Genomic DNA, 17,260 nt, shown 5'->3' on the forward strand with positions numbered 1-17,260 from the left:
TGAGACTTCTATTAAAAAGAGGGGTTTGTAGTCATCCAAAATTTCCATGTCATCTACGTCAAAGGTGGGCAAAGGTCCAGATTACGGGAGGCAAAGGAGATAGGACAAGCAAATGCAACATCCGACCTGGAAGGGAAAAAGCCCGAAAGGGTATTATTAGGTCAGCTGACAAAATTGGAACAGACGGTAGATTGGATTAAAATATTGCATCCAAGTTAAGTGTACTGACGTTGATCACTGCACTGTGGTTTTAGTAGAGGATATCCTCCCTCTTAGGATCTACACATAGAAGTATTTTGCGTTTCCCTGGGCTCTGCATCTTACAGTGGAGTTGGTTTACCTTAGAGCTTCCTATCCATTTATTTTGACGGGGAGTCATGGATTCCTTGAGAGTCTGATAAAATCATTGAACACTTTGCACTTTGAAACACATACCACGTACAGATTCTTTGTTGCCTGTCATCTCCAGAGGTCACAGACTTTTATGGAAACTCTTGCCTAAGAATCCTTGGACTGATGGCCTTCCACTGACCACATTCTAAAGTTTGGAAAGCAAAAGACAACTTACTCTCACATGGCCCAGAAAAACATACTGTGTATATAATTTAAAGAGAGAGAGAGCATGCGCACAAATGATAACGCAAAGGGGCAACGTATTTAAAAAAGAGGTATATTCCAGTGTTCTATGCGCTGTTTTTGTTCTTGCAACTTTCTCTTGTGAATTTGACATGTTTTCCAAAGAAGATGTTTTAAAATGTTATTCAGTAAGCAATGCCCATTATCAGCATTTCAATACAAGAGGAGGCAGGGCGTTTAATGCCGCTGAAGAGTGGCAGGCAGCCGAGCACGTACAGATATACACAGATACGTAGCCAGGCACTGGCGGGTGCCATGTCAGGGTGGGGTGGGTTGGAACGTAGCAGGCAGCTGGTGGACAGAGATCTCAGTGAACTATTCAAACTTGAACTACTTGCTGATTTTTGCTAAGTGAGCAATTGTGTGGATAGTCAGGGACCATGGTCTGTTTTGCTTTCTCACCTCTCTCCTTGTTTCTTACATGCCCCTTGCCCCTCTGTGGTATGAATTGAGATGAACTCTACTTCCAGAATCACACACTGCCCACACTGGGAAGGACATTAACCAACATCTCATCTGCCCTCTCCTTGGGATCAATGAGAAAAGGAAGACCCAGTGAAATCAAGTTCTAGGTTCACTGTTATATAATGCAGGGTAGGCGAGAGTTGGTGCCCTGGACATCCCAAGACAATCCTGCTTACTCTGCTCAGGATAGCATTGCAGTGTTATCATCTTGTCTTGAAAATTTTCTTTGAGGGTTTGGGCATTGTTTCAGAAGAGCCTAACAGCTGCAGCATGTACTAGAAAGAGTATTCTGCTGGGAACCAGGATACTGGGATCTAACTAAATGAACTGGCTTTGTGGCCTTGGACAGGTGGCTTTCCCTCTCTGAGCCTTGGTCTCTCCATCTTAAAATGTGTGTGTTGATTTACTTGAGAACTTTTTATCCTTTTTGCGGGGTTGTGGATTCCTTCGAGGATCTGGTGAAATCGTTGGACCCCATTTCAGGGCTGTGCTCTCTCAGATGCATAATCTCCACAGGGTCACAGAGCCCCTCAGGGAAACTCCCTGCTTAGACTGTCTTCTGATGGTCGTTCCGTTTACTAATTTTTCAAGTCTTAAAAGTCATCAAAAGGGAGGCAGTGGATGGAGCCCCACTCACATTGTATTGAAGAATTAACCCATCCATCTCCAAGTCACTTTTTGGGCTCAACTCTGACTAGGGGATGTTGAACCAACATTTTAAAGTTACCTCTGGTAGATGTATCTACGGTACAACATGAAAATGGCTTGAAGTAAAGGCCATTTGCTCTTTGACTTCAGCTGGAAAATTACTCCCTTTGGCTACAGTCACACCCATTGGCCTCAGATAAAACAAACCCTTCTGGGACTCACAAGACTCCTTCCAGCCAATGGGGATGAGGAGACCATCTAGCAATTTGCTTGTCATCCCTCTGCCACCCAGTCAGCATGAAGGAAAGGACGACTCTGCAAAGCTAGACTAGCCCCCCAGGACATTACTGCGGAGGAAAAAAAAAATAGAGCGTTTAATTAAGCCCTACATGTGAGCACTTGATTCCAATTTTCCATTTCTAATTTAGTAAAGAATTTCCACTGGATATGTACTAAGACACTTAGAACCTTGCCATGTTGGTGTTGGGCTCACCTATTTTTCTTTCAGTCCCTGCATGCTTTTGTTCAGATGCCTGGTATGTGAAACAGAGGAAAATGGAGATGCCGGGGTGGAAGCCATTCCTAGCGATAGGCAGAGCTGGAGTGAGGATATTGCACCTGACACACAGCACAGCACAGCACAGGTCTCTAATTAGAAGAGGCAGGGCCGGTGTGGGATCTGATGTGGGTTTCAGGCCTTCTGTTGGCTGTCGAATACTCTTCCCTGGTCCGGGACAAGCTTGCCACCTCAGTTCAAAGGGCTGTGGACATGCACTGATTAGAAGTGGGAAAGCTGTCTAGAAATTCGCACATGCTTTTAAAAATCATTACTTGCCAATGTTGCACTTTGGGGTGAAGAATTCTCCACCCACACCGAAGCCCTGAGGCTCCTCATGAAACTCCAGCCAGAAAATCACAGATGTAGCCCTACTCCCGAAGCTGAGGGTGGAAAACTAAGGTTCTTGCAATTCTGGAGGAACCAGCAGCAGGAACAGGGTACTCTCGAGGGACAATGCAGACCCCCCTGCAAGAGTTCGCCTCTGTCAAGGCCAAGGATCGGATTATTAGAGAACGTCCCACCTGGAGTCCAGTTGGCAAAGCAGGGCCTGCTGTGCTGGCAAGTGGCACTCCTGCCCAGGTCCCAGGCAAGTCAGGAGGGATGGCAGGCTTGCAGCCACTGTGCGCTTTAATGCAAAGAGGCCAGGTCTGCCTTCTTGGCTAAGAGCTTCCGGAGCTGGGCGGGAAGTGGGGAGGGGGGCGGCAGCTGCATTAGGAAAACCATTAGAGGTGGTGAATAGACGGAGAACCCAGTAATCCCTGCTGGAACCCATGATAAGGCTGGCTGGGGAGATCGGATCGGATGGGTTTGCAGTGACTGGACCCTCCAGTGCCTGGTGGTGGGATGGCCCAGGAGAGAGGGTCTTAGGGGAGGAATGAAATTCTGTAGGCTGGATTCTGTGGGAACCCGCTGGGGAGGGGATGTTGAAGACTCTTTTGGGAAGGAAATGAGAATAAAGGGAGATTGTCATAGCCAGGAGGGTGAAGAATCACAAGGACCTACATCTCTGGCCTCGGGCCTCTCCTAGCTTTGGGAGCACTCCCTGAGCTCTAGAAACATACTGCCATATGGTCTGTGCCTGGTGTTCTCCAGCCCAAATCAGTCGAGGGTGACGGGTTGAAGTCCCAGCATACTCATGACAGGTTTTGGCTTAAATGTATTTGATGGGCGAGGTGGGTCCCTCTAGGACCAGGTCATCCACGTCCTTCAGGAGCTCATGTTCACTGGCGGTGGTGGCGTTTTGCAGGCGGTGGAGGCGGGCCTGGAGCTGCTCCTGCTCCTTCTTGAGCTCCAGATAGGAGTGTGAGAAGGTGTGGAAGATGGACGTGGCTGGGAAGGCCATGATGAGGATCCCACTCAAGATGCTGCTGAGGGCCACCATCTGGCCGGGCACACTGCGTGGGACCATGTCTCCGTAGCCCACCGTCGTCATGGAGATGATAGCCCACCAGTAGGAGGCCGGGATGCTCGTGAACTCCAGGACCCGCCCGGACTCGTTCTCGGCCACGTAGACCAGAGGAGAGAAGAGGGTGATGGCCACGCAGAGGAAGAGGAGGAGCAGGCCGAACTCGCGCGTGCAGCGGCGCACGGTGAGGCCCAGCGTCTGCAGCCCCAACGAGTGGCGGGCCAGGCGCATGATATAGAGGATACGCAGAGCCCTGAGCACGCGCAGCACCAGCCCCACCTTCTCCAGGTAGGAGCTGCCGCCGCCTGGCTTCTCACCGTCCCCTCGGGGCTCCTCTGGCACCGCCAGGGACACGTAGTAGGGGGAGATGGCCAGGATGTCTATGATGTTCAGGGGCCCTTGGAAGAACTTGCACTTGTTCCGGGCCTGGACAAACCGCAGGCAGAACTCCAGGGAAAACCAGGCCACGCATACGGTCTCCACGATGAAAATGTAGTAGCACTTCTGAGAGCACTCACCCTAGAGAGACAACAAAACGCAGGGTGGGGAGTGGACAGGCAACAGCGCTGGAAATGGGAGGAAATAAGCAGGCGGAAGAGCGATTCCGTATGTCTATATTGACATAGATATCGGTATTGATATAAGTATATATGGAATTAGTATAGATATTGATTCCATATATAGATTCCGTATATAGATTCTATATGTGAAATAGTTTCTGTATAGATGCTACGTACACTGGATATTCTCTATTCTATATATTATCGATCTGTATCAATTGAGCTGTGCTGTGGACTCTCACTTGTCCATCAAAACCCCCTTTTTACGTAGCTGTCAAATTGTGGCTGGGCACGCAGCCCGTCAGCTAGATCAGAAACCACCTTTCCAGTCTCGCTCGCGGCTAGGTGAGGCCAAATAATTAAGTCCCTGCCTGCGGAATGTAAACAGAGGTGACATATGCCACCTCCAAGATGTTGGTGTGAATTCCTGCACGTTCTTTCTCCCTGGGAGCTGGCACAACCCATTTGGCCCTGCAACCCAGCTCAGAACCAGCAGATTGGACCAATGCCCCAGGTCGAGGATGGAGCATCCAAGGGGAAAAAAATCTGGGTCTTTTGAATGAGAGCTGTCTACTTGACCACTCTCTGTGAAAGAAATCAACCTCTATTTTGTTTAAAGCCATTCTATCTTGGAGGCTTTTTGTTATAGCAGCCAACCTTCGCCTTTTCCGATACAAGCCCTCTTGTATACCAGGCACTGCTCTAGTGCCGTCACGTAAGCTCCTCGGTGGTGCTGTAAGCAGGCAGCACCTCATTTAATGGCGCAGGACATGGTTTCCAGTGGTGAAATGACTTGCCTGAGCTCACAGCCATAGTAGATGATCTCTCAGCCACTGTAGTCTATTTTATGACTTTGCCCACCATCCTTCATTCATTCATCCAACAAAAATATACGGAGGCTTCACCTTGTGCCAGGCCCTGAGTTAGGCTCTGGAGGTAAAGTACTAGAGAAGCAGTTGTCATTTCTGGGGGCTTGGAGGCTGGTGGTGCAGAGAGGGCTCCTGCATCCCTAGAAGGGCCCTATGACATGGATTGCAATTGTTCCCACAGGGTCTGCTTCCCTGGGAGAGTCCAGCTGGGTGGGAGCTGTGATGGAGTACCTGTGTCATTCACATGCCCTGCCTCTGGCTTCTAACAGAGAATCCCACCTGCCCCTCTGCTACTCCAAGTGTAGTCCTGGCACCAGAAACATCTGCTTTCCCTGGGAGCTTGTTAGAAACACAGACTCTCGGGCCCCACCCCATCCCCAAAGATTCAGAATCTACATTTTAAGAAGACCCCCACGTGATGTATGTGCAAGTTCAAGTTTGAAAAGTCCTGGTTCAGTGCAGTGGTTCCCAGCCTTGGCTGCACGTCAGACTCTCCTGTGGAGGGGAGGGGCTTTGAAAGAAATTCTGATGTGTGGGCTGGGACCTCAGAGATTCTAATTTAATCGATAGAGGTCTGAGCCTGAACGGTAGAATTTTCCAAAAGCTTCCTAAATGATTTTAATGGGGAGCCAGAGTGTAGAACCTAACTCTAAATATTATATTTATTTTTATATATTTATATTTATGATGGATGAGTAAAGGAATGACCGAAGCCACTTGCCTGAGTAAACAGCAAGATGTTGACAACTGCAGTTTTCTTTGGATTCAAAGGCTCTGAAGTGGAAAAAGAAATTATTTCCAGTGCCTGGGCCCACAGGAATACTAAAATTGAAATGTCCTTTATGTCTGGCGGCTGGAGGAAGAGGAAGAGGCTGGTGGGTCCTGACATCTATCTGCCTGTGGGGGGGTGGGGGGCAGGTAGTTTTCTCTCCTGACTTGTGTCTGGTCTACCAAGGGGTAGGAGGCGGTAGGAGTGCTGTTGAGGGCTAGGAGTCCAGAGCGTCTGTGACTCAGGCTCAAATCTCACATTTCCACTTTCACAGGGATGTCACTTGGCCTCTCTGGACTTGCAGTTCTATGCCCCGGAAGTTGCTGTGATAAATAGAAGTGACGCATGTGAAGTAGTCAGCAGGCTGCTGCCCCTGCAGGCACAATATATTGTAGCTATCTTTATGGGAGGATTGACTGATCACAGATATAGCCTGCCTGGTTAGCTTAACGGTAACAATATCCTCCTCCTATCACTGGAGTCTACAGGAAGCTGAGGAAATGCTCCAACACTCTGGGAAGTCTGCCACTATTGCCCGGGTTTGCTTCAGGATCTCAGAGGTCTCAGGAGTTTGCGATCCTGTATACCCAATCCTGCCACAAATTTGCTGTGTGACCAAGCAGTGGTCACGGCCCTTCTCTGTGCTTCAGTTTCCAATAAAGAGGTTGGAACAAAATGTATTTCTCAACGCTGATTCAGAACCTCCTGCATCAGAATCCCCCCGGGGTGCTTGTGATGAGTGCAGAATCTTGGGCCTCCATCACAAAATCAAAACCCTGGCGTGGGGCCCACGGACCTGCATTTTGGCGAACCCCTCTTTTGACTCAGAGGCACTTAGAAGTTTTTCAGACTCTGGGCCAGAATCTTCTCCCAAGGTGTCTTTCATCTCTGACATTCTGGGAGTTTTCCTCCTGGCTTAAGAGCCTCTTGTAGTTGGGAAGAACGGTTCTAGGTCAGTGACCCAATAGCTCAGGAAGGTGACTCTTGAGAGGTGGAGAAAGCTCTGTGGGTCCTCTCTCTTTCTCTGGTGTTGGCATTTGGATATGCAAAGCATGCACGGCCCACCTCCTTCCTGCGGCCTGGCCCTGGCTGTGCTGGCCACAGCCCTGCACTGCAGCAAGCGCTGTGCTGTCACCCCCCCCCCCCCACTGCCGCTCTATTTTGCATCTTTAAACCAACCTCCCAGCCCTCGCTCATTCTCTGAGAAACGACCTGACCCGTTAGCAGCTGGTGTTGGGGTGGTGGTGATTTATGGGGCTCCAGCTAAGGAAATAATTCCCAGGTGAGACAATATTTGAAGAAAAATAGAAAGGAAAGAAAAAAGTTATTCTTTCTCTCTGAGAAAGTTTCTGCTTGCTTTTTGTAGGTAACGTGAACCACTTATCCTGGTTTGCCCAGAGATGTCTGGATTTGTGCACAGAAAAGGTCCCAGGTCACCAGAACCCCTTCAAGCCTGGGCAAACCAAGACGGCCGGTTGCCCTCTTGTCATGGGTGGAAATGAGGTGTGCTCTGGTTCTCTCGTGCCGGGAAGAAGAACGGGAGAAGGCTGGAGGCATGAGCCATGCAACCACATGGATGAATCTCACAGACAGGACGTGGGGCAAGACAAGGCAGACATACGTCTCCATTTATGTGAAGTTCATGAACAGGCAAAACTTATCTGGGGTGGGCCACATCACCAACAACGTGGCTGTCTCTGGGTGGGTAGGGATTGACGGTGAAGGAACATGAATTTTCTGGGCTGCGGGGGGTATCCAATTGTTAAATTGTATAGCTAAGATTTGTGCATTTCCGTGCATACATTTTTTACCTAGAAAACTGAAAAATAATAAAATGAATGATAATAAGCACCTGGGGGTAGGGAGTGGGTGGAGAGAGACAGAATAAGAATGGCAGATGTAGACAGTTGTGGAAGCTAAGTCTTGGGGACTTGGGGTACATTATATTATTCTGTTTATTTTGTAAACACCTGAAATTTTCCATTATGTAAAACTGGGGGGAGGGGAACAAACACCAAAAAAACCAAACAGGTTCAGAAATCAAAACCACAGTGAGATACCACTTCACATTCACAGGGATGGCTATGACGCTAAAAACAAAAAATAACAAGTGTTGGCAAGGATGTAGAGAAATTGAAGCTCCCAAACATCGCTGGTGGGAATGTGAAATGGCATAGCTGCTGTGGAAAACAGGTTGGTGGTCCCTCAAGAAGTTAAGTGTGCATTTGTTAGCAATTCCATTCCTACTTCAACAACTGAAGGAATTGAAAATAGGTATCCACAGCAAAACTCGTACGTGAATGTTCACAGCAGCGTTATTCATAGTAGCCAAAAAGTGGAAACAACCTAAATGCCAATCAACTGATGAATGCATACATAAACAAAATGTGCTCTATCCATACAGTGGAATATTATTCAGCAATGAAGAAGAGTGAAGTACTGTTTCACGCTTCAACATGGATGAACCTTGAAAACCTTATGCTCGGTGAAAGAAGTCAGATACAAAAGGCCAGATATTATATGGTTCCATTTATGTGAAATGCCCAGAAAAGGCAAATCTATGGAGACAGAAAGTACCACATTCATGGTCACATGGGACTGGGGGTGGGGGTTGGGGGGAACAGGGAGTAACTGGTAGTATGTGTAGTGTTTCTTTGGGGGGGTGATAAAAATGTTCTCGAATTAGATAATGATGTTGATTGCACAACTCTCTACTAAAAGCCACTGATTTGTTGCACTGTAAGAGGGTGAATATACTAGTGTATGAATTACATCTTAACAAGAAAAGCCAACATCCGAGCTGAAGGCGCCCAGTCAGTCAGTGAGGAGGCAGTGAATGCAAACCCCAGTTTTGCCCAATTCCTTTTCCAAAGCTCCACAGCCGAGCTGCTCTGAAGGGCTCAGGGGTTAGAGGGCTGGCAGGCCTTTCCCAGGGCAAGGCCACCGTCCCTGAGGGTCCATCTGGATAGGTTGCCCAGCAGACCGCTGCAGGCTCAGTGAGGGATAGTTCTTGAAGTTCCATCTGGGAAGGATTCAGGACTGAGTTCTTGACCTTAGACCTTTTCTTCCAACCTTCTCTCGCATCAATGCCTGCCAGCTGCCCCCTTGGGAATATGGCCATATTCAGCCACTTTCACCTCCTCTTTAGCTCAGTGCTGGTCGCACTGCTCCATTCAGCAGTGGGGGCTTCTCTCTCCTTCCCTACCCCCTGCCTGTGATTTTCCCCCTCTGGCTCTGGCCTCAGGTCCAGGCTGTTTCCTCTGAGAGTCTTCAGGGCCTGGCCCTGCTGACTCATGCCTGTCCCTGGCTTCTCTCTTCCTCTCTGCCATCTCTACTCTCCTTTACACCCCCTTTCACAACCCTCTCCCTGCTCCCCCCTCACCTTGAACCATCGTCCCTGCTCCCCAAGTCTCCCCCTCCCCTGTACTCCCTCCTCCCAGCTGCCCCAACTCCCCAACCTTGACACACAGGGTCTCTGAGAATGTGTGGAGCTAAGCAAATGGGGCTTAGGAACTAGGCACCGAAATGAGGAAAGCATGGCTAGGCAGGAGGAACAGCAGACTCAGGAAAGGTGGGCCCTGTCCAGGAAATGGGGGATACGTCTTCTTGGCCAGAACATAGGGAGACTGAGCTGGGAAGAAGAAAACCCCAAGACAAACAAACAAACAAACAAACAGGTTAAGAAGAATTCTCTAGAGCTATTACCAAATGTCACTGAACACAGAGAGTCTACAGAGAGCGGGCAATTCTTTGTGGAGCTGATTCATGATCCAAGAAGGGGACAGGAAAAGGGGAAGCTGGCTCCAGCATGTGGCTTTTTATTAAAGGCAGGGAGGTGGAAATTGCAGCCCAAAAGGTGAGTTGCAACCCTATGGGGAGGGCATTGTTCTATCAAGGGGTTCCCAATAGTTCCACCTGGTCTTTTAAAAACAAAATCTCTCTGTGTCCCCCTCCTTCCCCAGCCCTGCACCTTAGCGAGACGCTGAAGCCACAGGACAGGATGTGAGGGAAAGTGAGAAGCAGAGCCCCGCTGTCCCAGCCTAAGCCCCTCACTGGTTCTGTGACCCCCCCGGGGCACTTTGCCCAGCAGCAGTCCGTGTGCATTGAGCAAACCTCTGGGACAGGAGTAGAATCGAAGGTGGAAAGAGAAACGGCTGCTGGGTTTGTGCCTGTACTTGTCCCCCCTGGGTCCCCAGCACAGAGGACACCCTCAGGGAAAGTCTGTTGAATGCATGAGCAAATGAAGGATGAGAACGGGCAAGGGAAATGGACAAAGAAGACATTTGAGCCAACTGGCCCCTGACTTTGCCGCTGCCATTTGGGTTTTGTAGAGCTGGGAGAGAAGTTGATGCAAAACAGATGAGCTGGGGGGTGTGAGCTGAGTCCCAAAGGATGGGTACAAACAGCCAGTGTTCGCTCTGTGTCGACACATGATAAATAGGATCATTCAATCCCATCGCCACCCTCTGAGTAGGTATTATCATTATCCACTTCTATAGGCGAGGGAACAGAGGCTCAGAGAAATAGAGTGACTCATCCAAGGGCAGAGCCAGGGAGTGCCAGAGCTGGGATTCAAACCCAGGACTAGCAAAACAGATTCTGGCTCCTTACTATGATGAGGTACTGTCTGTCTGCAGCCACTGGGATAACTCAGCAGCAGGAAAGAGGGAGAAGGAAATCAAGAGAGGAGGGGCGAGTGTGCAGCTGCAGCTGGCAGTGACCTTCAGCCTCCCCCAGCGGGACGGAAAGCACTCTGACCAGCAGAGCTGCCCGGCAAGGGCCAAGGCCACGTGGAAGGGTGCTAGGCATAAGTGGCAGGGTTGACAATCTTGACAGAGGACTTGGGCAAAAAACCAGAGGAAAGCAAAAAACCTAAGAAATTGCAACATTCATCACCAGATGGATTGGGAAACAAATTATGGTATATCAGACAGTGGAATATTATTCAGCCACAAAAAGGAACAAAGTGCGGACACACGTTACAACCTGAATGAATCTTGAAAACATTATACTGAGTGAAAGAAGCCAGACACAAAAGGCCACATATTGTATGATTCCATTTATATGAAATGTCTGGAATAGGGAAATTCATGAAGACAGAAAGCAGATGGGCGGTTGCCAGGGGTTGGGGTGTGGGGGAGGGATGGGGAATGACTGTCTGTGGTTACAGGTTTTGTTTTGGAGTGGTGGAAATGCTTTGGAACTTAATCGAGGTGGTGGCTACACAACAGTGTAAATGTACTAAATGCCACCGAATTAATTAATTGTTCACTTTAAGATGGTTAATTTTATGTTGGGTGAATTTCACCTCAATGAAAAAAGAAAATGAACCAGGAATGCTTGCAATATAAGCTCCAAAGGTAAGAAATTTGTCTTCTCTTGTCTGCAGCACCTAGAAAAATGTACTTAGCAGGCACTCAATAATTGTGGACGAATGAATAAATGTTACGATTTCCTGATAAGTCGCACCTAATAAGTGAATAGTGATGACGACTACCATTCACTGGGCACTTATTCTTATGTGTCAGCATTGTTCCACTGGCTTACACGAATTTAATCCTCACCGTAACCCTTGAGAAAATAGCATCCCTATTGTACAAATGAGGAAACTGAGGCTCAAAAGAGGTTGACTTTCCTGAGCTCAATGAGTTCATAACGGGGATAGGCCAACATTCAAACCCAGGGTGCCTGCAGTCTGAACCACAATGCTGGACAGAGAAGCACCTCGTAAAGCCTGGCTGCCTGGGAAACGCGAGGGCCGCCAAGGCTCAGGGTCTGGACTACATGCAGAGTGGCCCCACCTTAAAAGGCAGTTTGAGAGCCAAGTTGAGGTGAGCGTAAATCCTGGCTCTGCCACTTCCTAACTGTGAGGTTAAGAAAGTGATCAAACTTCCCTGAGCCTCAGTTTCCTATTTTGTAAAATGGGTGCATCTACATTCCAAAGCGGCTGCAAGGATTCAGTCTGTTCTGTCAAATGCCAGTCTCGTGAGGGGCGCTGAATAAGTATCGTTCTTTCATCCCTTTGGGGATGAGCTCCCCCAAGGAATCCAGGAAGGTCTGAACGTTTCGGGAGGTGCTTCGGCCCTCGGTGGTCCTTTCTGTCTATACTGCCTCCTCTGTTTTAATTTACAATCTTGGGCACAGACCTTTCATCCAACTGCCACGTTTACTACAAGGGGTGTTGCTTTGAGAAGGCAGAAGGAAAAGGAAAAGGAAGACTGCTTTGTTCAGGGGTCTTTTAATTCTCCAACCTAGCGTTACACCTCTTCTGTGTCTGATGGAGGGGTTCTGTGAGTCCTATCCCAGATGTGTTTGTCCCCCCACGTGGCATTAATTCATCTGAGGGGATACCATCAGAGCCCCTCAGGAAGACTCAGTGTCCACAGCCAGCTCACTGAATCGCTGCTTTCAGACTGATATCCCTGGAGGTAAGTATGGAAACACGCATGGAAACACCAGGCACATGCGGTGGGAAGAGAACACCATCTTTTCACGCAAATGTAAGGACGCAGCTTAGAAGGAACAAAAAGCCCAGGCCTCAGCCTCTTGACTTTCTAAATTAGTATTATTATTATTAAAACAGGGAAGTCGACACACTTACGTTGAGGGCCACACCTCCCGGCTTCTATCTGGGCAGCCCACAGAAAGGTGGCGACACCCCTCTTATCCCAGGAATAGAAATGGCAGCCTGATTCCTCTACTCAGACTTGGGGCTGCACGGTTCTGCAGGCTTCTTGCCCACCTCTAATTAGATTTTCCGAATTTCCATTAAACCAAGCCTCGATTCATACGCTGGGTGATTTTCAAAGCATTAGACTTTGAAAAGACCTTGGCCCTCTGCACAGTCTAAGTCCTGGCTCCCTGGAAATCCCTAAGAGGAACAGGCTAGTGGGAATCCAGGGGTTCTTCCTCAGCACTGGGATCGAGGGCACCTTTGGGGGGTAGGGGGAAGAGGCCACTTATTTTGTCCTAATCTTTTTACTGCAGTGTCTTTTTACTACTTGTGAATATTTCTGTGAAGGAGCAGGGTCTTAAATCCCATGATACCGTGCTAAAGAATGAAAAATCGCCAATGATTGGAGCGATAGTCATATACAGGGAATAAAGCTGTTTGAAAGGCAAAACGTTTTGGTTAGTTTGCTTTAGGACAAAATGCTTATAGGTTAGATAAGTACATTTTATCCAACAAATAATGAGCGCACTGACAGTGGTTATGGGCCATATACCGTGTGCACTGTTTTGTGTGTGTGTTTCATTTATAGGCTCCCTCCATCTACTATAATGTAAGCTCTATAAGTTAGGGTGATGGGGAGCCAGGGAGGAGTACAGAGCAGGAGTATAGAGCAACATTTAAAATGAGGAAACAAGCCAGTTCTCAGTCTGAAGCTCTCCAATCACCTTCCCAACAAAATATTATGTTCTTATCTCATTTCTCAGATCATCTGACCCTCTGGGGGATCTTGGGATCCCCACAGCTCCCTGGAAAGAGAGTGCAGGAGTAAGTAAGAAAATATTTCACTCTGTGGCAGTCACTTAGAAGTTAACTCATCTCTCATCTCCCCATCCAGGGAGACTGAATGAGAAGTTCAGGAGAGAAATAACAAGCAGGAAAACTGAGGACCTTGTATCTCTGCCACCATCAGCACCTTTACTCTGTAACTCTGAGGAAGCTAAATGCCCTGTGCCTAAGTTTCTTCATCTGAAAGTGGAGCTGGGATGTCCGCTGGACACTGACTCAAGAAGGCAGGGATTTCTGGCCTGGCAGAGTACATGGCACAGAATAGCCGCTCAATGGACATGTAGTGAGGGCATTGAATGTTGAAACTTCATAGAAATACTACCCATTTTATGGAGGAGGAAACTGAGGCTCGAAGAGTGCATGAAGCAATTTGACAGTGGTCACAGAGCCGGGAGCGGTGAGGCTGGGCCTGCCTGGCCCGCTAAGACCAGGGGAGGCTTATCAGTGTCCAGGGTTCACTATCAGAGGCAGGGCCACCTCGTGACTTTCATGAGCCCAGGGTACCCTTGCCTTCATGGGCCGCTTCCTCCAAAAACTATATTAAAGCTTATCTTTTACAACTGCATTGATCTAAAAATGAATACAATCCACACTGGATAATATTCATTTTTTCCCCCTTCTTGTTTTAAAAGACATCAAAACGTTTCCAGAGGCCCTAAGTCTCATGGGCCCAGGGCACTGTGCCCAATGGAGAAAGGGACCCTGGTCAGGAGCCACTCACTTACCTTGTCCTCCTCGGCCCTCAGGTCGGGCATGGTGCTGACACACAAGCTGACCGCCGTGGTGGCCACGAAAAGAATGGACAGACAGGCAAAGACCTTCCCCGGCAGCCCCGACTGTGGGTTTTCCACCATCTCCCGCAGCCAGTGCATGAAGAGCCCCCAGCGGGAGTCATGCATGGTGGGGCCACACGCCTCCCTTTGTTGCTGCAGGGCCTCGTCCCTGCGCAGCTCGGCCAGCTCCTCCAGCTTCTTCAGCAGTTTCCGCAGGCAGCATTTCTCCAGGTTGGCTTCTTCGATCCCCCAGTAGGTCAGCTCCTCCTGGAAGGACAGCACGCACATGTCCCGTAGGAGGGCCAGCTTGCCGGCCGCCAGGAAGCTCACAATCATCCCGAAAGCACTGGGACTCCTGTCGAAGAAGAACTCCTGGTTGTCCTGATCGTAATCGTCACACAGCTGCGTGATCTCCTCGAGGCTCCGGCAGAACTTGAGCTTGCTCAGGCGGCTCAGGGGAAACTCGTCCAGCGTGCTCCAGGGAAGGACGTACCTCCTGCCCCCGACGTTCACCAGGATCTCCTTCTTCAGGTCAGCCGTCGGGGAGGCGTCCAGCGCACCCACCTTCCGGGCCCTGCGGTAGTAAAGGCCCTTAATGGACGGTGGCTCCACAGAGCCAGGCAAGAGCTGACTCAAAGGACTGCAGGAGCTAGAGTGATGGTGTCTGGGACGCCGGCCCCTGACCCTGGGAGGCATGGGTACCACTGTCGACGTCCTGGCACCCAAAGGGAAAAGAGCAAGAAAACAGGAGATGTCATTATCAGGGAAGAGCCCTAGAGGTCACAGACATTTTCTCACACTTGCTTGCCTGCAACTGGATCTGCATTATTCATTCATTTAATCTTACAGCCAACGCATATTTATTGGACATCTACTACGTACTTGAGATCTGTCAGTGAACCAAAAAAGAAAAATGTCATCCCTTCCTGGTGGAGCATATACTTATATCTCAGAAGAATCTCCCTGCAATGGGCATTACGTGGATCGGGACTTGGCGATTTCAGTCCTGAGTTGGACAAGTCAGAGCAGTACCATGTCCAGGCTGTGTGGTCTTGGACCTGTGCCTTAACCTCTCTGATCTCAGCATTGTGCATTCCATGACAAGACTTGTACCAACCTTGCAAGGAACAGTTGCTAAAAATAGAGCTTGGGAGCATCAGAAGTTCTCAAGTTCATGGCGAGGTTCTGACCACTTATGGACTGCCACCACAGGTGGGTTACTCAGCCTCTCTAAGCCCTTTGCTTCATTTATCCAGCTGGTGTAATTTGAGTGCCCACCTCATGCGGCACGGTGAGGGTTACGTGCAGTAATACACATGAAGTGTACATTAAGAATGCTTCTGACATGCCAGGCACCCTGTATACATGCTTCCCTATATTTACTCATCTCAACAACCCCCTGAGGTAGACATCAGTAACGCCATTTTACAGATGAGAAAACAAAGGCCCAGAAAGATTAAGTATGGATGAACATGACTGTCTTAGTGTGGCGTCTGACTCTCAGCAGTCAGCTCCACAACAGTCACCTCATCCCTCCTGTTTGCCTTCTCATTTGGAGGAATTTACTATCCGTGACAGCGCTCTTCCACTTTCATTGGATGCTTGTCTCAGCCACGCTTGCTGTGTGACCTTGAGCCAGTTCTCCCCCTCTCTGGGCCTTGGTCTTGTCATCTGCAAAGTGAAGGGGCCTCTAATGCTCTCACCATTTCAGACCTGTGTAGGGCACTTGACATACAACAGGGTTTTAGATATAGCCCATGCATTTAAAAAAATCACCTCCACAATAGTTCCCATCCTCAGAATCCTGCAACCATGTCCTATGCTAGTCATTGTCGCCAGAGCTGTTTTCAGAAGCTCTATAACCTTACATTCCAAGATGCACTCCAATCAAGAGAAAGACACAGCAGCCGAATGGAAATAAAACTTCCTCTCAGTTTCAGAGCCAGTTGGATTCCTGTAGACAGTGAAGATTTGAATCACAGCCTATGCTTTTCTTCACACTTGCTCCCCACACATTCTGTTATTCTGCATGCGTTACTTCGTTTACAATGTATGACCAGAGGAAGATGAGCAGCCTGCAGAGAGAAGAGTTATTCTGAAATCCAGGGAGCCCTTCCCAAGGTTCTCATTTTCTGACTGCAAAAAACAATAACCAGAGAGCTGAAGGGACTCATCCAAGGTCACACAACAAATCTGGTCCCAACCCAGGACTCTGTCTCCCAGCCTGGAGCTCTTTCTAGCACCCAGAGAACTGTCCTTTCTGCATTCACTACACAACCCCAATTTTGCAATCCACAGCCCCCTGAAACAGCTGGCACACAAAGCTCCTCACAGAGCACGGGAACGGGAAAGGTAGTCACTCAAAACAGCACTTTGGCCAAGAATGTTTCACAGTGTCCTGCAAACAAACCCCCACCCCTATAGCAAACACTAACTTCTTCCCCTGAAGTTGAACTCACCCTCCTGTCTCAGGGAGCCCGTTTCCAGCTGTTTCTCTGCCAGACAAGGGGAGCCCATGTCTTGATGCCCCTGAAAGAGATGGGTTTGTGGTGGAGATGAAGGGGAAGAAAAGAAAAATCCCAAACACATCAGTTTCTGGCAGAGTTAGTTTCCAATCTTTCTTCCCTTGCCTCCTCCAGAAACCTGAAGTCCGTTCATTCTGCATCTCTCTCCAGCAGCTGCAGAACAGCCCTGGGGGAGTGGGGTGGGGGTTTTAAAAGGATCCAGAAGCCCCTTTCCCTGAGAGGTGAGAGTCTAAGGGATTCATGCTAGGAGTGAGCCGGGCCAGCTGTCCTGCTTCAGCCGCGGGCTCTGCACTCTGCGTCCCACGGGGACAGCCAGTGTAGTCCTGCAAGGGAAGGGGGGAGGGTGGAGAATGGGAAGGGCTTAGAAATAATCTCTCCATCAGCCAGGCAGCAGACAGGAGCAGCAGCAGCCGCTGCTCTGCCAACCGCCTGGAAAGCAAGGAGAGCCATCCTCCCCTCTCCTCCAAGGAGAAGCATAACTTGGAAGGAGCAGAGGACAACTTGAGGCCGGGGAATCTGCAGCTACCTGTCC

General features: G+C 49.1%; 1 protein-coding gene across 1 annotated transcript; it reads right to left on the bottom strand.

The window, feature by feature from the left end:
• Positions 1-72: 72 nt before the first annotated feature.
• On the bottom strand, positions 73-16,986 carry KCNG4 (potassium voltage-gated channel modifier subfamily G member 4). Its single transcript, XM_081031457.1, has 4 exons — positions 16,663-16,986; positions 16,072-16,278; positions 14,156-14,918; positions 73-4,232 (listed from the first exon to the last, which is right to left on the bottom strand). Coding segments are annotated over exons 2-4 (1,539 nt in total). The 5' UTR covers positions 16,074-16,278; positions 16,663-16,986; the 3' UTR covers positions 73-3,458.
• Positions 16,987-17,260: the final 274 nt, after the last annotated feature.

The sequence above is a fragment of the Rhinolophus hipposideros genome, assembly GCF_964194185.1.
Source record: "Rhinolophus hipposideros genome assembly, chromosome: 21".
Lineage (NCBI taxonomy): Eukaryota > Metazoa > Chordata > Mammalia > Chiroptera > Rhinolophidae > Rhinolophus > Rhinolophus hipposideros.

Excerpts from the sequence above, each read along its gene's own strand:
- KCNG4 (XM_081031457.1), bottom strand. Across the intron at positions 4,233-14,155 it reads TGAGGGCCGAGGAGGACAAG|GGTGAGTGCTCTCAGAAGTG; the intron begins GTAAGTGAGTGG and ends TTGTCTCTCTAG.